The 23,015-nt window shown below is 34.8% G+C and overlaps 1 protein-coding gene across 1 annotated transcript in view; it reads right to left on the bottom strand.

Moving 5' to 3' along the window:
* Positions 1 to 23,015, bottom strand: part of MDGA2 (MAM domain containing glycosylphosphatidylinositol anchor 2) — a 779,701-nt gene that overhangs the window by 260,594 nt on the left and 496,092 nt on the right. Inside the window, exon 5 of the mRNA XM_029952652.1 lies at positions 8,346 to 8,478. Coding sequence (XP_029808512.1) covers positions 8,346 to 8,478 — 133 coding nt within the window. The remainder of the gene's footprint in view (positions 1 to 8,345; positions 8,479 to 23,015) is intronic.

The raw sequence follows: 23,015 nt of genomic DNA, 5'->3' as shown, positions 1-23,015 counted from the left end.
TGAGGTATTAATATTCCTAAATTGTGGGAGCCTGAACCTTTCTTGATAGACCGTGGGACTCAAGAGCACTTGTGTACGTATAGGCTGCACCTACTTCTTGCAGCCAGCCACCTCATTTCATCTAAGTTTTTATTGTTGTTGTTACCTTGCTAAATAAAAATGAAATTTTAATTTTTTTAATGTTTTATTTATTTTTGAGAGAGAGACTGTGTAAGCAGGGGAGGGTCAGAGAGAGAGGGAGACACCGAATCCAAAGAGAGGCTCCAGGCTCTGAGCTAGCTGTCAGCACAGAGCCTGACATGGGGCTCGAACCCACAAACTGTGAGATCTGACATGAGCCGAAGTTGGATGCTTAACCGACTAAGACACCCAGATGCCCCAATAAAAATTAAATTTTAGAGTGAATGTTGTCTTTTCATCAATCTGAAACCACCTCAGGGCACATTATCAATATGACTTGACAGAAAAGCATGTTTAAAGAGGTGACGGAATTGGTCACAGTGCTGTAGAGTGGGGAGAGCCAGGATCCATACCCAGGTTTTCTCACTGATGCTTCTTTACAAAACAGTAGCTTAGAGCTGTATATGCAACAGCATTAACAATTGTCATTAAGACTAGTATCCTGCATGGAAGTAGGCAGCATGTGAAATTAGATCACTGGGTATTCAAACATACTAGTTTGCCTGGGATTAAAGGGTGTTCCAGGATTAGGACTTTCACTAAATCTAGGACAAACTGGGATAGTTGGTAACCTCAAAAATGACCATTTGGCATAATCAATTCTAGTATTAGGGTGAATAAATAATAGGATTAGGTACATGAACTAATAGAAATTATTTTATCTTCATCCTGACAGTCAAGAATCTACAAATTCAAGCTTTTCACCAAATGATCATGGAGTTATAAAAGTTATGAGTGACAAACTCAAAAACCATGAAAGAAGTCTAAAATGCATTTCTACCAATTTAATTAGTATCTATAAAAGCACAATTTTTACCAGTTTCACTAGAACAAGAGAATGTTAAAAAGTACAAATGGCCTAGAAATCCATAATCTAGAAGTAAGTTAAAATTATAAAAAATGAATTATCTCAGGACCGAGCGCAAGCGAGCAAGTGTAGGGGAGAGGCAGAGAACGAGGGAGAGAGAGAGAATCCCAAGCAGGCTCTGCACTGATAGGAGGGCTTGAATCCACGAACTGCAAGATCAGGACCTGAACCTAAATGAAGATGCTTAACCAACTAGCAACCAGGCACCCCTGATTAACAGTGTTGTTGTTTTTTTTAAATCTTGTTCTATGTTTAGATATCTACTGTGGATTCTGATGACTTCGGGGAGAGCTGATGGCTTCTGAGGAATATTTTATGTAAGAACTCATAATTCAAGAATACCTTTGGATATAACAAACTCGAAAAATGCATTGCTAGGACAACAAAATGCACAGGTGTAGGAAGATCTCAGCAACATGCAAACGTCTTGTTACTATGGTAATAGTGTTTTGGGAAATCTGGGTCACCTTGTTGCTCTGGAAACAGTATCAGGAAGACCAAAGTTGAAACCCCATAATGACATTGCTTCTATCCCCAGATTCACTGCTTACTCATCACTTGTATTTTCACATTTCTGATGCTACATTAGTGAGAATAGGTCATATATAAGTTTGATTACCTTAGGAAAAGACAAGCACTCAGATTAAGAATCTGCTGCATATCAACACAATTGAAAGCTTTTCAATTTACCTTATGTACCATTATTAATTTCACAAAAGAATACTTTGATTTCTGTTAAACATTGATGTGTATAATAGTTTACATAGAAATATAACAAATATGTATTAATTTCTATAGATTTTTTGAGATATAGTATTTAATTCACCCACAGATAAAAGTAATTAAAAAAAGATTTTGAACTTTTTGCAAGATTGGTCATCAATGGTTGAAGCTGTATGCCATATCCTAGCAAAAAGTCTAATTCTTATCACCTTTCCATCATGAGTACTGATGGTTCTACTGACCACTAATCATTTTAACACTTATTTCTATTATCGAGGCTAACAACCCAAAATCATAGCTACTATATATTTATTACATGCCAGGTATATTTTTTAAGGTTTTCACTTAATAGCATTTAGAGCCTACAAAACTAAATGATGTTGGAACTCTGTGTTATCCTCATTTCAGGTAGGGAAAATATAAGTTTAAAGACGCTAAGGAACACCTACAAGTTCCGAAAACCAGAATTTGAAACTAAGATTTTTGAATTTTGAAATTCATGCAAAAGAGTTCTAGAAAACACCTCATTCTCTAATGGTGGCATATCAACACTGTGTATGTTCTGTTGGTGTATCTAGTAGCAAATACTGTTGTTTAGAAAATCTGAATTATCTATGATAAAAATCCATTAAGGCATTCATACTGCATTCAGAATATTGAAATGATGATTTTTTACTTTGTTTTTCCTGTTTTTTTCTTCTGTTTCATTTTTTGTTGCACACACTAACTTATCCATCACAAAAATAAGTCAGAAAAAAATGCATGGGTTCACTGTATATCATTTGTGATCCTATTTCAATATTTTGACCATGCTTTTAAAAATTCATGATAATACTATTACAAAAGCAAATTCTGCCCTCACTAGATTTTCATTTACATTTTACAGTTGCTTCCTTACTTTATCTCCAGAGATAACATTATAGGGCCACAAACACTGTTATTGGAGTTCCCTCTTTGAGGTCCTAACTGAAGAAAGGCTATTTCTTTAAATAGTAGATTCATTTTCTTACTTGGATTTAACAGATATTATAAACTTTTATCTGAAAGTTTAAAACTAAAGGAATCCTAAATGTAAAGGCTTTCTTTCAGTCATTTCAAAGTGATATGGACTGAAACGTTTGCCCCTAAATTCAATATATTCAAGCCCTAACCCCCAGTGTGACCGTCTTGGGGACAGGGCCTTAATTATCGAGGACGTAATTAAAGTTAAGTGAGGTCATAAGGGCGGGACTGTAATGTGCTGTGTCCTAATGAGAGGAGGGAGGGACACCAGGGCTCGGGCTCCTTCATGCTCTCCCTCCGTGAACCACAGAGGAGAGACCCTAACGGGGAAGGCAGCTGTCTACCAGCCAGGAGAGAGGCTTCACCAATACTGAACCCTGACAGCACCTTAATCTGAGACTTCCAGTCTCTAGACTGTGAACACACACACTGCTGTTGTTTCAGCCACGCAGTCTGTGGCGTTCTGTTATGGCGGCCCGACCACACTAGTGCAAGGCAGGCTCATATTCGCACTGTGTATTTCTCACCAACCGAGCCTTTTCATAAAAAAGTTATTACTGTCGGTGAAATCCTTATTTACTTATTTACTTATTTTATTTTTTAAATCTTTATTTATTTTTAAGTGAGAGAGAGACAGAGCATGAGCAGGAGAGGAGGAGAAAGGGAGGCACAGAATTGGAAGCAAGCTCCAGGCTCTGACCTGTCAGCACCAAGCCCAAACGGGACCCGAACCCACGAACTACAAGATTGTGACTGAGCAGAAGTTGGACACTTCATTGACTGAACCACCCAGGTGCCCCTGAAACACCATATTTAAGTCCTAATAAATGATGCTGCTGATTGTATAGGTGCAGGAGAGATCACTGGAAGGCAAGACACTCAAACACCTCTATGGCTAAGAAAAATGCATGAGGTTAGCACTCACATGTACAAGATGTCTACTATCCCTTCCTTCACACTTAAACGGGCTATCTATGAAAAAGGGCATACCATTTTACAAGAGGAAGTGTTTATGTTTTTTTATTTCATATCTACAGCTATTCCTATAAGGTTTCCATAACTGAAATGTTATTTTATTTCTCACAATACCTAGGTAAATGAGTTAAGGTCCCATGAACATAAAACTACCATAAATAGAACACAACATACAAAAAGTTTTATATTGAAGTTTATTGCAATTGCTAGGCAGTTATATTACACCTTCCCTGTGGGTTATATAACATAAGAATAGATAACGGTTATCTAGCATAAGAAACAGAGATGACTCCTCAACTTTCTACCTTTTCTCATGGTAATTTATCAAAACAGATTAAAAGGAGGAAAAAGAAGAGAAAGAAGAAGAAAAAGAGATAGAAGGGTGATAGAGAGGAAGAGGAGAAAGGGGTATAGGTTTCTCCTATTTATTTAGCCAGTAATAACTTTTGTGCATCACATTTCAGAAAGACATCTTAATTAGGTAATTTTTATAAGTGCTAAGTGTGAGCAGACTAAATCAAAATACCTATATAATTAAGTAAAATTAGCCCCACCTGTCCCATTTCTTTATAGAATACATCATAACCTCTCAGGCAGGTACAAAATATGTTTTTCATCTTAATATAAGTAACCTACTTAATTCTTATTTGCCTTTCAAATCATGAGATATCAACATATAAGTGCTTGAAATATATTAAAATAAATTAAATTTGCTTTATCATCATTCCTATGTGACTTCATGTCAGAAATATACATAAAATGAGAAATCTTAATATTTTATATTTGACATTACCATAATTATGATAACTTAAAATATATACCTATATTTATTAGTATTCTAAATTTACAAATTTTAATAGGTTCATTTTAATGAACTAATAAAAATACAGCTATACTGAGAATTTACCAATCAAGAGCTAATCTTTTTTTCCAAACAGGAGCATGAAGCAACTTGGGACCCTGCTACAGTATTATGACAAGAAATAAATACACCTGAAAGCTTCATGTTTTATAAAATTCTATGAATTGTCATCATAAATTCTAAGACAGCTAGATTAGGTATAAAGAATGACATGTCTAGGATAGGAGATTTTTCATAGCATGCCAAGTAACCAAGAGAGGCTAACAAATGATTGGACATTCCATGGTCCAATGATACTCAATTATAAGCTGTACTACAATGCTAATTCATAGCAGAAAATTTAAGGAAACATGTTGTTGGTATGTTTACAAATGATGTTGCCTTTTAAAATGACACCTGAATACGGCATTACTAAGCAGTTCTTTAAAACAAAAACAAACAATAAAAAACCCTGACTTTTATTAAGAAAAGTTCTTATTCATAAAAAAGTCTGAGTTAATGGAAAACACTCTAATACTATAGTCAGTTTTTGTTTTCCAAAGCAATCATTTATACTTGTTTGAAGTGTACACATTGCAGGTCATTCCCCAGAAAGTGTAATTAAGCAGGTACAGAAAGGGCCCAGGAAACCATACTCCATGATGCAACTGTTCGGCTACAAAACCTTTTTGAAATTGTTATCCACAGCAGATTGCTTCCATCTTCATACGATATGTCATTTGGGCATTGTGAAAATTACAATTCAAATTTGCCCTGAGATGTTAAAATGAATTTTTTGTACCAAAAATACATTTAATAGTTAATTATTCCATATCCACTACAAAAATTATTTCCAAAGTTACTATTTTTAACATAGTAACAGACGAGCAATCACACATATTACAATATTTGTAATAGAATATTCTCCCCCACATTACTTTAGTTTCCATGACATTTTGCAAACCAAGAGTTAAAAATATGGGAACTTTTGTCATTTAAAGATCCACAAGAGTGAAACCATAAAAAGCACCTGTCTCTCACATCGATCATGGCAATGGTGACTCCTGATCTTCCAGTGTTAGCAATGAACTAGCCTGTATGCACTTGTCAGTTTATTGACCTGTTTGCATGAAGATGCTGAAAGCTTAATTTATTCCTGGTGCAATTTGAGAGCCACCTCAATGATTTCACCTATTTGAAATGCACCAACTCTCTCAACTGAGAGCAAACCAGATGGAGAAAATGCAGGAGAAACCTGGTTTGAATATGTAAAGCACCAGGCACCTGACATGCCCCATTATGTTATTGAAGAGTCAAATAAGGCACTACCTTGTATTTTTAAACCCAATTATTTATCATAACTCTGATGCTCATTTTGCAGTGAACATCTATGTAAAATTTTTTGAGATAATTTATAAAAGAGAATAATAGGTTATTGTGTTAGTTCAGTCTAGATATGCAACACTTCAGTCTGAAAAATAAAGAATGGAACAGAAAACTGAAGAGCTAAACATAACATCGATATTACAGAGCTCCTGGGCTCTCCATAGGACAGGGGGTCAAATCTGTGTTTTCTCAGCTGCAACTGTAAAAAATCATCTCGGAAACAAAGTCACCCAGCTGCTTTAAAAGACCACAGGACTTGGAAAGTCTATCACCTCTCACGGCAATCTTCTCTATTCAGTGTTAGGATAAAAAGTACTTATTTTTTCCTAATAAAACTTTGGCTGATATTTAAGTTCATTTTTTTCTAGCTCCACAAAACTTCTGAATAGCTAGTCATTCTCCTATTTAAAATAACTTTTCCAACACCAGGATAAATTTTGTCCCTTTTCATTAGTAGCTGTGGAACATTGGGAAATGATAAAAATGTACATTCCTGAATTAGAAAAAAAATGTTAACTAGTAATTTTATTGTACCTCTTAGTCTTTAAAGAATTTTTGTTTATGTTGATTTAGTTCATTCTCAAAACAACCCAGTGAGGATACTTTAATCACTACAGGCTAGTATGTTATGAGTCAAATGATAGAGAAAGACATGCTAAAAAGAAAACAAAACATCTACCTGCGTACATTCCAGTTGTTATAAAGATAAATTGAGACAATAAACAAGAAATACATTTAAAATCAATAAAACATTGTCTAGGGCAAGGCTGTAACATATGTAATAATATACCTACTATTTTTCCTTAGTGCAATGTTTCCCCATCCCAAAGAACCAACTTCCATTTTATTTCTAATTTTTTTCTCTCTGGGTCATGTGTATTTTAAAAATACATTAAGAAAACTAAGAAAACAAAATTTGTTATAATAATTCACAAAGAATTTCATGCCAAGAACAATAGCATAATCACACTTAATTCTTATATGTAACTCTCTGATATTTATTTCTCAATATCCTATTTCTTCTTTTTTAAGTGAAATGAGATTATTAACCTTAATAAGTCTTAGGTCCGCTAGGATTTTATATTTATTTTTTCTGGAACATAGTTTCACTCAAGTATTTCTCATCCTTTTTAATAAAATTGATTTTCGTCTAGTACATTGTTCTTTTACCTTCCACAAATGACTTTTACCTGCTACTTAAGAAAGCACTTCTCCAGTTTAAGGCAATTTACATCTTAGCCAATATTCCTATGCCTGTCAGTGCTGACCCATAATAGGAATCCAATACATTTCTGAAGAATAAATGAATGAATGTGTCTTAAAAATGACCTTTCGAAAATTTAACAACTCATGGAACACGCTGGATCAATGTTTGAGCACACGTTTTTTCCACCTTCCAATAAAGTCCCAGGATTAATCTTCTTACTAAATGAGCTGGACGGGGAGACTGACGATCTCTTTGTTAGAAAAAGTGACAGTGTATCATGTGCTTTATGCTCATTAACTCATTAATTCTGCCCTACAACATTAAGAATTTATAAGGAAACTGAGGCAAAGAAGTGTGAAGTGATTTGCTTGACAAAATCCAAGTTAATAAGTGGTAAAATCAAAACTCCTACCCTTGCACACCAAACCCAGTTTTCCAGGTGTTTTGTTAATATGAAAAGTTCTTTCAAACTCCATATTTTGATAGCATTATTCAAAAGTAAAAATTTATATTAAGTGCCACTGGAGGTTTTGCAATACCAGTTCAAATTCTAATCGATTGAGGTGATTATACACAATCGTAGAAAAGACAGTCCATTCCCACACTCTCTCTTTGCTCTTTCATTTAACAAATCCTTCTTAATATGTTTGCAGTTATTCTGAGGTCTATATTACTAAACACAGGCTGACTTAAGTTGCAATCCTGCTAATGTTTTGACATTTTCTACAAAAACACTTTCCTAAAAACACCTGAAATTACCAATTAACTTTCTTGACTTGAAACAGAGTAAGAGAGAGATTCTTTTACCTAGCTTTGGAATTACAAAACACTTTTAGCAATTTAGACCATAAATTGTTATATAAAGAATCTAATATTTCTCAGAATGTTTGGAACAGGATATGGGCATGCGTGTGACATTTATGCATACAATATCTTAAGGAGCTACAATTCGATGCAATATAAATGAATATAACATGGGAACATATTGCATTTTAAAGTGTGCATTTACTAAAAGCTTTTCAGGTATCACAGACTTCTGGGGGAGAAAAGGTGCCTTGTGCCTACTTATACTATAGAAATCATTTGGTCTACAAGAAACTTAGAGCCTTTTTAAACATGAACTGTGGATAACAGACATAAGACACTGAGAGATAGCGCCATACCTGTTTTGTTGGAAAGTCTAAATGACACCATCTTATCAGGAATATTGCATACATTCCTCACTGATGCAATGCAGCTATAATTCGCATAGTCCTGAGGTCGAAGATTCTTTAGTTTTAAGATCTTGGTTTCACCCTGGAAATGTAGAAAAGGTCATTAGAAAAATTAATTAATTAATTAATGGATGAATCACAGAATTACATTGTATTAAATCATATTATTATCAAAAGGTAGCAAATTGTCTTCTGTTGAAGGAAAATGTCCTTAAACAAAAACAAAAACAAACAACAAAAATAAAAAACACATGCATTTAAATACAATACTGTAATGTGCGTGGAGATAAAAACTAACAATTCAATGAAAATTCATAACATGCTCTTTGCAAACTAGCTTCCTAGGGGGAGAAATGTATTTCTGGTGGTGGTTATGCAAATTATTATGCAAAGATCAGAACAGTGTACTTGATAATAGGAGTTTATTCATCAAACACTGCAATCCATACAGACTTCAACATGAAACGTTTTGAAAGAAAATGATTCTGAAGAAGAGTCAATAAATGAAAAACTATTGGTAGAACAGTCATTAAAATCAATCTAATGACAGGCAATTAAATTTATAAACATAAATATATCTATCAATGATAGATGACAGATATAGAGCTGCCTTAAAGAAGTATTCATGAGTATTTGTAAATCTTTATTGTTCTTGCTATTTTAGGTTCAGGAGTTCAAGGTCTAGATCTTCCAGGTAAATCTGCAAAATTATAGATAGACTCAAATCAGGCAAGTCAGACAAACTCTTGATGAGCCAGGAAAGACCATGTAGAATATTGAAATTAGTTAAAGAGTAAAAGAGAAAACGAACAAAAACAATAAAAATCAAAGAAAAAAAACTACTGCCCAATTTAAAAGAGGTCTCTTGAGATTTTTGTTACATTCTAAGGTCATTAATACAGCCTCTCAAAATAGTTCCTCTCATAAGTAACTGAATTATGGAATGGTAAACAGTATCCCAGTGAAATCATATATGGAGTAGTTATTTTCAAAATGTTATATTTTTCCAGAAAACATCTATATGTAATAATGTATAACATCACTAAGAATTGACGGTCATCTGGGTGGCTCAGTCGGTTAAGTGTCCAACTTCGACTCAGGTCATGATCTCACAGTTTGTGGGTTCGAGCCCCAGGTCAGGCTCTGTGCTGACAGCTAGCTCAGAGCCTGGAGTCTGTCTTAGGATTCTATGTCTGTCTCTCCCTCTGACCCTCCCCTGCTCATGTTGTCTCTCTCTCTCTCAAAAATAAAAGTAAAAAATATTTTAAAAATCCTAAGAATTGCAATACTTTCATATACTCTTCAGAATATTTTCTTACACTCTTTAGGGATACTTAGTGACAAGACATATACGCACTGCCTACTCATTTGCAAAAAAGCTTGCTCAGGCATAGGCTTTACCCACTCTGACTGGTGTGAGATGGTATCTCATGCTGGTTTTGATTTGTATTTCCCTGACGATGAGTGATATTGAGCATTTTTTCATGTGCCAGTTGGCCATCTGGATGTCTTTTTTAGAGAAGTGTCTATTCATGTCTTCTGCCCATTTCTTCACTGGATTATTTGTTTTTTGGGTATTGAGTTTGATAAGCTCTTTATAGATTTTGGATACTAACCCTTTATCTGATAAATCATTTGCAAATATCTTCTCCCATTCCTTTGGTTGCCTTCTGGTTTTGCTGATTGTTTTCCTTTGCTGTGCAGAAGCTTTTTATTTTGATGAGGTCCCAACAGTCCATTTTTGCTTTAGTTTCCCTGGCCTCTGGAGGCATGTTGAGTAAGAATTGATATGGCTGTGGTCAAACAGATTTTTGCTTACTTTCTCCTCTAGTATTTTGGTGGCCTCTTATCTTACATTCAGGTTTTTTATCTATTTTGAGTTTATTTTTACATATGGTATAAGAAAGTGGACCAGGTTCATTCTTCTGCATATCATTGTCCAAGTTTCAGGAAACCATTTGCTGAAGAGACTGTCTTTATTCCACGGGATATTCTTTTCTGCTTTGTCAAAGATTAGTTGGCCATATATTTCTGGGTCCATTTCTGGGTTCTCTATTCTGTTCCACTGATTTAAATGTCTGGTTTTGTGACAGTACCATACTTTCTGGGATTGTGATGCTTCCAGCACTGGTTTTGTTTTTCAGGATTGCTTTGGCTACTCTGAGTCTTTTCTGGTTCCAAACAAGTTTTAGGACTGTTTTTTCTAGCTCTGTGAAGAATGCTGGTGTTATTTTGATAGGGATTACATTGAATATGTAGATTGCTTTGGATAGTATCAACATTTTAACAGTATTTGTTCCTGCAATATATGAGCATGGAATATTTTTCCTTTTTTTTTGTCTCTTCAATTTCTTCCATAAACTTGTTAGACTTTTCAGCATACAGATTTTTCACCTCTTTGATTAGGATTATTCCTAGATATTTTATGGGTTTTGGTGCTATTGTAAATGGGACCAATTCCTTTATTTCTCTTTCTGTTGCTTCATTATTGGTGTATAGGAATGCAACAGATTTCTGTGTATTGATTTTATATCTTGCGACTTTGCTGAATTCATGGATCAGTTCTAGCTGATATTTTGTGGAATCTTTTGAGTTTTTCATATAGAGTATCATGTCATCTGCAAAGAGTACTATTTTAAGTTCCTCCTTGCTGACTTGGATACCTTTTATTTCTTTGAGTTGTCTGATTGCTAATGCTAAGACTTCTAATCCTATGTTGAATCACAGTGATGAAAGTGGACATCCCTGTTGCATTCCTAACCTTTAGGGGGAAAGTTTTCAGTTTTTCTCCATTGAGGATGATATTAGTGGTGGGTCTTTCATATATCACTTTTATGATCTTGAAGGATGATCCTTCTATCCTACTTTTTGGAGGGTTTTTATCAAGAAAAGATGCTGTATTTTGTCAAATGCTTTCTTTGCATCTATTGAGAAGATCATACGGTTCTTGTCCTTTGTATATGAATGTGATGTATCACATTGATCAATTTGTGGATACTGAACCAGCCCTGCATCCCAGGTACAAATCCCACTTAAGTGTGGTGAATAATTCTTTTAATGTATTGTTGAACCCATTTGGCTAGTATCTTTTTAAGCATTTTTGCATCCACGTTCATCAGGAAAAGTGGTTTATAGTACTCTTTTTTTGTGGGGTCTTTGGTTTTGGAATCAAGGTGATATTGGCCCCATAGTATGAGTTTGCAAGTTTTCCTTCTATTTCCATTTTTTGGAACAGCTTCAAAAGAATAGGTGTTTTCTCTTCCTTAAATGGAAAAGCCCTGGAAAGCCATCTGGACCTGAACTACCGTTTTGGGAGATGTTGAATTACTAATTCAATTTCTTTACTGGTTATGGGTCTGGTTCAAATTTTCTATTTCTCCCTATTTAAGTTTTGGTAGTTTATATACCTCTAGAAATTTGTCTATTTCTTCCATATTGACCAATTTATTGGCATATAATTGCTTATTATTGTATTTCTGCAGTGTTCATTGTTTTAGAGTTTCTGCTTTAATATTTATCATTTCCCATCTTCTGTTGGTTTTGGATTTTATTTGCTGCTCATTTTCCAGGTTAGGTTGTGTAGCTGGGACCTTTCTTCCTTCTTTAGGAAGGCCTGGATTGCTGAATACTTCCCTCCTAATTGCCTTTGCTGCATCCCAGAGATTTTGGTCTGTGGTGCTATTATTTTCACTGCCTTCCATGTACTTTTTAACTTTCTCTTTAATTTCTTGGTGAACACATTCATCTTTTAGCATGACGTTCTTTAGTCTCCAAGTATTTGTTTTCTTTCCAAATTTTTTTTTGTGGTTGATTTCTACTTTCATAGCGTTCTGGTGTGAAAATATGCACAGTATGATCTCGATCTCTTTGTACTTGTTGAGAGCTGATTTGTACCCAGTATGTGATCAATTCTGGAGAATGTTCTATGTGCACTGGAGAAGAATGTGTATTCTGCTGCTTTAGTGTAAAATGTTCTGAATATATCTGTTATGTCCATCCAGTCCAGTGTGACATTCAAAGCCATTGTTTCTTTGTTCCTTTTCTGTTTATGTGTCCATTGCTGTAAGTGGGGTATTGAAGTCCCCTACTATGATGGTATTATTGTCAATGAGTTTCCTTATGTTTGTGACTAATTCATTTATGTATTTAGGTACTTCCATACTGAAAGCATAAATGTTTACAATTGTTAGGTCTTCTTGGTGGACAGACCCCTTAATTATGATATAATGCCCTTATTCATCTCTTGTTACAGTCTTTATTTGAAAATCTAGATTGTCTGATATAAGTATGGCTACTCTGGCTTTCTTTTAGTGATTATTAACATGCTAGATGGTTCTCTATATCCTTACATTCAATATGAAGGTGTCTTTAGCTCTAAAATGGGTCTCCTGTAAATAGCATATATGAATTTTGTTTTCTCATCCATTCTCGTGCCCTATGTCTTTTGATTGGAGTATTTAGTCCATAGACAGAGTGAGTATTGATGGATATGAACTTATTGCCCTTTCATTGTCTGTAGAGTTGGAGTTTCTGGTGACATTCTCTAGTTCTTTCTAGTCTTCATTGCTTTTGGTCTTTTTGTTTTGTCTTTTCTGCCCTCAGAGTGTCCTCCTTAAAATTTTTTGCAGGGCTGGTTTAGTGGTAAAAAAACTCCTTTAATTTTTGTTTGTCTGGGAAACTCTCTCTCTTTCTATTTTGAATGAGAGCCTTGCTGGATCGCGGATTCTTGGCTGCAGAGTTTTCCAGTTCAGCACGTTGAATATGTCCTACCACTCCTTTCTGGCCTGCCGAATTTATGTGGATAAGTCTGTGTAGACCTGATGTGTCCTCCCTTATATGTTAAAGATCTTTTTTACCCCCTTGCTGCTTTCATGATTCTTTCCTTGTCTATTTTGTGAATTTGACTACCACTATTGATGTTTGGTTTTTGTTGAATCTAATGTTAAGTTCTCTGTACTTCCTGAATTTTGATGTCTGTGTCTTTCCCCAGGTTAGGAAATTTTTCCACTATGATTTGTTCACATAAACCTTCTACCCCTTTTTCTCTCTTTTTCTGGGACTCCTATGATTTGGATGTTATTCCTTTCCAATGAGTCACTTAATTCTCTAATTCTTATATTGTACTCTTTTGCCTTACTTTCCCTCTTTTTTTCTGTTTCATTATTCTCCATCAGTTTGTCTTCCGGATCGCTGATTCACTGCTCTATCTATCCTTGTCACTATGGCATCCATTCAAGATTGCACCTCAGTTATAGCATTTTTAATTTCGTCCTGACTAGATTTTACTTTCTTTATCTCTGAAGAAAGGGATCTATGCTTTCTTTCAATACCAGCTAGTATTCTTATTATCGTGATTCTAAATTTTGGTTCAGACATATGACTTATATCTGTGTTGATTATTCTTTGGCTGTCATTTCTTCCTATTCTTATTCTTATTCTTTTTTTATGATGAATTCCTTTATTTTGTCATTTGGAGGAAAAATAATCATTAATAAAATAAAAACTTTTAATGAAAAAATTAAAAATAGCAAAAGCAATCAATAAAGGAAGCTAGATCCTAGGTGTGTCTTAATCTGGTTATTGAACAAAGATTGATATACTAGAGAAAAAATGGAAAGAGATGAATATTTAAAAAAAATAAGAAAATGTTTAAGATTTAAAAAATTATATGTAATAATTTAGAATAAAATAAAAGTAAAATAGACTAAGAAAAAATGAAAGTAAAATAAACTAAGAAAATTTACAAAAAAAATTAAAATATAGTATGAAAATAAAAATTTTTATAAAAATAGAAAATAATTTTTTCTGTATCCAAGAATAAAAAAAAAAAAGAACAGATAGACCAGCGAACAGAATGAAGTCCAAATCAAATTACATCCAGTTTCCCCTACAAGTCAATCTATGAAACACTTTATAGTCTGTAAACTAAGCATGTGGACAGACTTATGGTGGTCCTCTAGGGCTTGGTGGGCATAGTTGGATGGGCCTTGGTGTAGCAGTTCCATATACTCCACTAGGTGGCACTGCTTATTTTACTGGGGTGGATTGGTATAGTGCCTACCCATGCCCCGGAGTCATGAAAATGGCATCACCCAGCTCTCCAGTCTTTGCACCAGAATTCTGTGCTCTCACCAACTGGCAATCAAGCACCTCTCTTTTGTCTATAGCTTCTGTGCACTCCCGACCTCTACATCGTTTGCATCCAGGCAGCACTTCTCTCCCAAACTTTATCTCAGATGTTTCCAAACCCCTTGCATCTGAGGGTCCTGTGGCTTGGATCTGCTCGGACCCTCTGGTGGAGTGTCTTGCTGAGCAATGGCCAGACACGGTCTTGTCCCCAGGAATGTTCCTGCAGTCACACTGCTACAGAGGCTCAGAGATTGTACTGGGTGCCGGCTTGCCCCAAAATAAGTTTTGGAAATCACATAGTAACAGAGGTTCAGAGATTATGGTAAATTACAACACATAGCCAATGCCAGGTTTCACTGTACCCTAGCCTCTTTGTTCCCATAGCAGCAATAATTTCCTCTGGGGTCCACTGGGAGCTCTGTCTGTAGGGAGGGCCTGTGGCCTCTATTAAATGCCCTTCAGGCAGGGGAACCGCTTCTCCCCGTGTGTCCCAAAGACCCTGCAGATCTCACTGCCTGCTCCTGGGGTTTCGTCCTCTCTGCAGAGCACTGCCAGGTATTGAGCTGTGGAATTTCCAACTCTGGTCTCCCCTGCTAACAGAGTCTTAATGGCATTGAAACCCTATCCTTTCTCCTTTCTTGTTCAGTCACTCGTGTATGTTTCCACTCTGTCTTTCTCTCCAGCTACTTTCGGCAGGGGAGGATTCCTGTACTCTCCCCAACTCTTTCTCTGTCCTCTCTCTGCAAATACAGCTCTCTACCCTCTTCTGGATCAATTTTCTAGGTGTGCAAAAAGGTTTGGTGCTGATCTAGCTGCATTTCAGGGACAGAGAAGCAGAGAACTTCCATGCTGTTCTGCCATCTTGGCCCCTCCTCAGACAATTTTTGAATAAAGTGATGTATCTTCCTCCTTTTACCTCTGGGACTGCTATGGCTTGGGTTTCTCCACTTTTCTTTCTCCTCTCAATGCTTGACTTTAAGATTCCCTGGAACTCTGTTTCACAGTTAATTCTAAGTTACAAAACTCCTCTGGTGACTTAATCCTTGCCACCACAGCCCCTATCTTCCCGCTCCTCTCCTAAGTTCTGTATCTCTATTCCAGAATTCTCCCTTAAGTTTCAGACACAGAGACCCATATTTTACCTCAACATGTCATTTTGATGTCTCACCCACACCTAAAATTTAACATATCCTAAAACTGAACTTCAGCTCTTTTCTTTTAAATTTACTCTTCCTTCTTTAAAAACAAGAATCATAGACTTTCAGTTACTTTGTATTCATACATTCAGTATCTCCCTCTCAGATCCCTTTACTGACTTTGAAACATGTTCAATCTTGACTATTCTTTTTATTTATTTTTAAATGTAATGCTCTAAACCCTACATTCTGCTAAGAAATTCCTGAATATAGTTAGTATAGTTTTAGAACACAAACAAACATAATAATATATAAGCAGCAATTTTTTTAAAAAAATAGGCTGCATGCCCAACATGGGGCCTGAACTCATGACCCTGAGATCATGAGTTAGATGCTCGATTGACTGACCCTGCCAAGCACCTACAGGATATTTTTTAAATATAAAAATCTTATCACATCATTTCCCTGCTCAATTCAGAACCAGCAAGATGCCTCCACAATGTTTTTTAAATATGAAAATCTGATGATGTTATTTCTGTTTAAATCACATAATACCTTAACTATCATTCTTATAATGACACTATCGCTATTAACATGATGGCCAACCCTAGATGACCTGCACTCTCCTTTCCTCCCCATTTCATCTCTTAGTGCCTTGCACACAATGTTCCTTCTACCACAGAACCTTTGCACATGCTTGACTCTCCATCTTTCTATGCCTAATCAGTTTCACCTCATTCTCACATCCCAACACTCCTCACTTCCACAGGTAAGCCTTTCCTCACCTCTGAAAGAGGAGATAGCCCTTTTTGTGAGATCTGTTTCTGTCTTTCTCTCCATAATACAGTATCATCTTTCCTTTTATTTCAATAACAAATTTATTTTCTGCTAGACTCATCCCCTTGCCAGTAAGGGTCTGTCCTGATCTCAGCATTATGTTTCAAGCACCTAGCACAGGATTAGCATAGAAGAAACACCTTGTAAATGAATACTTTTTCAATTAAAAGTGCTATAACTACCTGTATTTCATCACTCAAGGCGTCGCTTTGCACATATTTGTTTCTCCAGAATTTATTATCTGCTTAGAACCCAGTATGAATTCAATAGATGTTAACAAATATAGTCAATATTCTAAAAGCAATCTTATAGTAATAATGATTCTCAAATATATACTTGGTGCCATTTAGATGTATACTTAGTGATAAAGTCTCTCTATTCACATGGAGTGAATTATGGTCTGCCAGTATTTGTTTCTGTTTCCACTGACAAATTATTTTTAATCCATATTTTAAAAATAATACTTCAACACTCCGATTGGCCATACCTACTAATGTCATTAATAATGCTCTTTTGTTACAATTCAATAAATCTATTTTTATGGTTCTATATTTCTCTGATTTTTTCTAACACTTTAGATTACCTTTGTTATTTTGATAGCCCCTCTGTGTAGGTAATTAGCATATCATACTTTAGTCACCTCTTGGTTGTTTTCCATTTTATTTTCTATCTGTTGGTCAAATTTTAGTCTGCAATTTTCTAATCTACTAATTAGAATCACTATTTCAATTAGTATCAATGTATAGATTTGTAATAAATCTCTAAGCAAAACAACAGAAAAAATGTATTTGAAAAAAATCAACAGCACTGTAACTAATAAAATGTAACTTTACTAATTTTTTCTTGTCCTTTTACCTGCAATGTTTCTTAGCAATTATGATCTTGCACTTGAATTTTTCCTTTCTCTGGATCTCTTAAAATAATCTATTGTGGTTTTCTAATTCTCGATCATTCTTATTTGTTTATTTATGTCACCTGTTGACTCCCATTTTTCCTGCATTAGCCACCTCCCTTCAAAAAGAAACCACCTCATATTTTGCTAATGTATTTTCTAAATTTTCTTTCTCTTAGATGCTTCTGGCCTCTTTGTACATGTCTTCACACCTCTGACTTCTAACCTCATCTCCTGTTCTCTGATAACTGGTTGATGACAACTTCATCAGTAGGGCACACACTATCATGTAAAAGTTAGTGAGTTCACAAGTACACTCCATTTTACTGGCTGCACTACCTCATAAGAATTTTCTCTTTGGATGCTATATTTAATTGAAGTTGCCATCATTCTCCCAGAATCCAGACTCAGAAGTCATGTCATCATTCACATTTTACTGTTTCTCATTACCCTGCATCCAATGACATCAGAAGCTTTAGATTATTCTTTAATTTTCCTTTCACAAAATGACCTTTCCTTTTCAACCCTACTGTCATAATATTTGCTTTAGACCCTGATTCATCATTGATTTAACAAATATTGTTTGAGTGCTCATTTTGGCTGGGGTAATGCATGTCTCCTATGGAGAACCACAGCTCTCCTGTATTCTAATCATCCTGTAGCTGCCATCAGACCTGTCTTCATCATGCTATGCCCATGCTAAAATATCCTGACCGGCCCTTCAGTGATACACCATTTCAAAAATCTTTAGTTTCTTATTGAGACCCTATGCAGTCTAAGAAGAATTTTCCTTATTTTTCAAGCTCTACAATCCTATCAAATTACATTCATCATGATGTTGGACTCTTTATAATATCCAACTCTGCCATCTTTTCAGTGTTTATTTTTGAGAGACAGAGACAGAGCACAGCAGGGGAGGGGCACAGAGAGAGGAAGACACAGAATCCAAAGTAGGCTCCAAGATGGCAGCACAGAGCCCAACCTGGGGCTCAAGTCAATGAACCATGAGACGGGAATCAGCTGTTTACCCTTGTGGTCACACGGTGTATTACAGATTTGCATCAATCTTCCTTTTCCATTATATGAGATAATTCTAGGTAAGTTCTACCTCTGATATTTGTGTAGTTCGCGCTGTCGAGTACACATTGCTGACTAGAAAAAAATAAAAGCCAACTCACTCTCTTGCATATAAGTTTCCAGTAAACATTTTTTAAAAACCATATTGTCTGGAATAGTACTAGGAATAAAAAAAAATTAACATTAGGGAAGGCTGAAAGTTAGATTTATGAAGCTGAGTTAGGGGCTATTGACAGAATTGTACAGTCAGTTCTGAATAAGAAAATGTAAATGGAAAATAAGTTGCAAGGGAAGGAAATATGTAAAATAATCAGATACATCTGGGCTAAAAGAAATAAGTTCTGGCCATTAAAATATAGAAGTCACTTATTGCAGTGGATGTATTCTTGAAATATTTTGTATACCTAAGTTTTGTGGTCAGGAATGTGCCTGCTGCTTATACAATCCAAAAGAAAGAACATAAAGTGGGAAGTAATATTGTTAAGGCTTAAAAAGAGAATCCATGTTTCCCTTTGAGATGATTCCCATGCTCAGTAACTCTAACAGTTTGCACACAGCATATTCTAGTTAACTCTTATGCAGAACAGAGCAGCAAAATGGGTACATGAGAAGAAAAGACAAAAAAATACAAAAGAATAACTTTAACTGTGAACTCTAGATCCATGATCCCAAGGATTTGGCTCTTGTGGTATTGGAGAATTATTCTGGATGAGCTAAGATCATTTATTTCTAATATTAAGAAATCAAGGTACCAAAATATGTGAACCTACAGGACAGCCATCTAGGCTAATATGTAAGAATATGCAGTATGGCAAAGAGTGAGAAGGGCTAATACAGACAAATCCTACAGAAAATAACAGAGAGTTATGGGAGAATTTCAGCCTACTTAATTAATTCACTATATTCAGGAAATGATAAAGGCATTCAGGATGACCCTGTCATCCTCAACAAACAGCTTTCATAATACTTAAAAAATATGTAGCATAATCTATAACAAAACAGGATATCAACAAACGTGTGCATATATATTGCTATAAAATGGCATGGATATTTTCATTTGAATATATATATATTTAGAATGGTTTAAACTTTACTACTTATAACTGTTTTTATCACACCACATTAATTTTATTTTGTTGCTCATATAAATTTAATATTCTGTGCTGATAGAAGGCTATTTGCATGTGAATTTCCATGATTTGTAAAAAGGAATTTTCAGTTGATTATTGTCTAATTGTATAATTAGTCTAATTAGCTTAATTATAACTAATTATGTAATTGATGTAAATATGTTCAGTCTTGTAATTAGATGGTGTAATTACAATACACAAGATGATGTCATGAACATCGTTATGAAAGTTCTAGAAAAATAGCAAAAGTATGTGTAGTGGATAAAATTTAAGTACATGTTCCTTTAACATTGACTAAATTATTTGCAATGTCTATACTTAAGCTTTTAAAACTACTTTTTGTAATTAAATTAAAAAGGGAAGGCATTCTATACATTAGTCAGTGGCCCTTACCAATGTTAACATTGTGTAGTGAAATACCACTAACAGCAAGCACCATTTCCAGTAAAGAAACATTTTCTGTTAAAAAAATTAGAAATTTTAAAAATATTTTTTGTCAGATATCAGTAAAAAATCAAAATATTTTTATTTACACTAATTTTTCCATCTCCAATGATTAATTTATTATGAACTTATGAATTCACAACAATGTATGTTAGCTTACACCTTCAGTTTTGAGAGGAAGTATAAATGTATAATTATTCCTCTTAAACTTATTACATTATACTCTTATAAATTCTATGAGATTTAGGAACTCAGGACAATTTCACCTCAAAAACATGAGCTATATAAAAAGGTATAAATAAGATTTTCTCACTCAGCAGGATGGTGAAGTAAATATTTGAGTCAAAATGATATAGCTTTTAACTTAATATGAATGAGGAAATTCTATTTAATATAAACAAGATGCCATTATTGAAAAATAAGACATAATATCCTAAAATTAATTTTCTAATGTTAAAAAGTAAGCAGACTATGATCTGTACTGTGAATTCTTCCACAATATAGTCTCAGTAATCCATTCTAGCTCTACCAGTCTACTATCCCCCCCAAAATACCAATTATTGTTTCAGTCAACCAAAAACAGAGACAATCTTGGAGATATTGTCTTCCTTCGGTATTATTACAGGTACTATTGTTTTCCATCTTAAATGCTCTTCCATGGCATTATTGTATGTCTCTATTTTAAGAATGATTTTTACTTTGTATCATAATCATTATTTACCTTACGTTCTTCCCATACCTCTCCAAGGAGCCATGCCCAGTAACCTCTACATGTCTGGCAGAAGCAGACAGTAGATCTTAGCTAAAATAACTGGATCTTGGGGCACCTGGATGGCTCAGTCAGTCAAGCTTCCAACGTTGGCTCAGGTCATGATCTCATGGTTTGCAGGCTCAAGCCCCACATTGGGCTCTGTGTTGACAGCTCAGAATCTGCAGTCTGCTTCGAATTCTGTACCTACCTGTCTCTCTTCCCCTCCCCTGCTCATGCTTGCTCACTCACTCTCTCTCTCTCTCTCTCTCGCAAAAATAAATAAATATTAAAAACTTTGAAAAAATAACTGGATCTTATTTACATTATGAAACCACAAGGCCATAAAATCTATGAAAGTAAATTAAAATATTATTAAACTACTCTAATACAAACAATGCTAGTATGAAAATTTTTTTCATCATGAAGTACACAATGTAGCTGATGGGAAACAACCATCCAAGAATTCAATAACACCTACGAGTTACATATCTATCTATATATCTATGCACATATAAAAACACTAGCACAATAAGCAATAGGAACATTAAACACTATTCCTATCTCATCACAAATACTAAAGCCACTATAAGAAGGCAAATACATCTTGGGAAATATTTCAAGAATACAACACAAAATTAATTTTAAATCCAGAGCAAATGTGATATGTATCCTAAAGAATGATGCCTTGAATTCAATAACACAATTCTGGATAATTACTTAGAAATGCATGGGTTGATCTTCTAATGTAGAAAAAAAAAGTAGATAATGATAATTTTCTAAGTTAGAACTTACATAAATGTCACATTTTATCATTGTAAAAATGAATACCACAAGCTAAGTTTATTTGCTCATAGTCTTTCCAAATTTCCAAGATAGTTAGAAGAAGTAAATGAGGACATTATCTACCATCAAGGAGATTCATGGGCAAAAATGTGCCTTATATCATATTCCTCTGTAGAATAAAAACCCCAGCCCTGTAATTCTCAGTGTATTAATTCTAATTTCTTCATCCAACATAACTTTTAAGGAAACCTTGGTTACTCTGTAACTCTCTATAAAGACTGGTAATAATATATACACCACCTCATCCCTCCTGAAGAAACGCGAACTTGAGCCTGAGCTTCAAAAGGGAGGCCAGAGGCCCAAATACAGAATTCTGGCAATAGGTAGTATTTCTTTTCTACAATGTGGGGACATATAGCAAGCTTCAACAGTTTTTATTTTCATACTATCTGGAAGACTTACTTATATATGTTACAAGATTAGTCTCCATGAACATGTGCATTTGTGATCCCTGCACAAAAGTAAACCTACCATGTCCATTAAAAAGGTATCCTAGAATTTAAAGGTGGCTATCTATACCTGACCCCTGAGAATGTCTTTGTAGGAAACTCTCCAGAAATTTTTAAATAAATGGCCAGGTTACTATGCATTTATGATAAATATACATATATACAAAGAGACTAAAAGCTATATCTCAAAAGTTGATGATTCTAAATAAAATTGGCTGAAAACTTTACATATGATCTCAGATTATTTATAAAGCAAATTTACATATTACAAAGCACTAAAATCAAAATGAGGCAGACTGGGGTGCCAAGGTGGCTCAGTCCATTAAGAATCTGACTTGTCTCAGGTCATGATCTCACCATTAGGTTCAAGTCCTGCTGAGCTGACAGCACAGAGCATGGAGCCTGCATTGGATTCTGTCTCCTTCTCTCTCTGCCACTCACACTAACTCAGTCACTCTCTCTCTCTCTAAATAAACATTTTTTAAATGAGGCAGATTGAATTTTTCTTTGCTTGATTATAATATATTGCCAATATCAGTCACCCACCATTGAATAGCAGTCTCCTCAAAATGATCTACAATTTCAACACAACTTTATTCAAAATCTTATCAGACATTTTGTAGAAATTGACAAGATGATCCTAAAATTTAAGTGGAAATACAAAGCCAAAATATCAGATCAATTTTGACAAAGATGGACACTCTTGGAAGATTTATTCTTTCTGATTTCAAGAGTTATTATAAATTCACTTTAATTAAGAAAGTGTGGTACTGGCATACAGACAGACATATAAATCAATAAAAGAGAATTAATAGTTCAGAAATAGACCCTAATACACGGGGCCGATTGATTTTTAATTTAAGTGCCAAAGAAATTCAGTGGTGAATGATCTTTTTAATAAATGGTGCTAGAACCCATGCATATCCATCCA

Source organism: Suricata suricatta, chromosome 9 (genome assembly GCF_006229205.1).
Source record: "Suricata suricatta isolate VVHF042 chromosome 9, meerkat_22Aug2017_6uvM2_HiC, whole genome shotgun sequence".
In the NCBI taxonomy this organism is placed as follows: domain Eukaryota; kingdom Metazoa; phylum Chordata; class Mammalia; order Carnivora; family Herpestidae; genus Suricata; species Suricata suricatta.
Note: the sequence above shows the minus strand (reverse complement) of the source record. Positions and strands in the feature narration are given on the sequence as shown.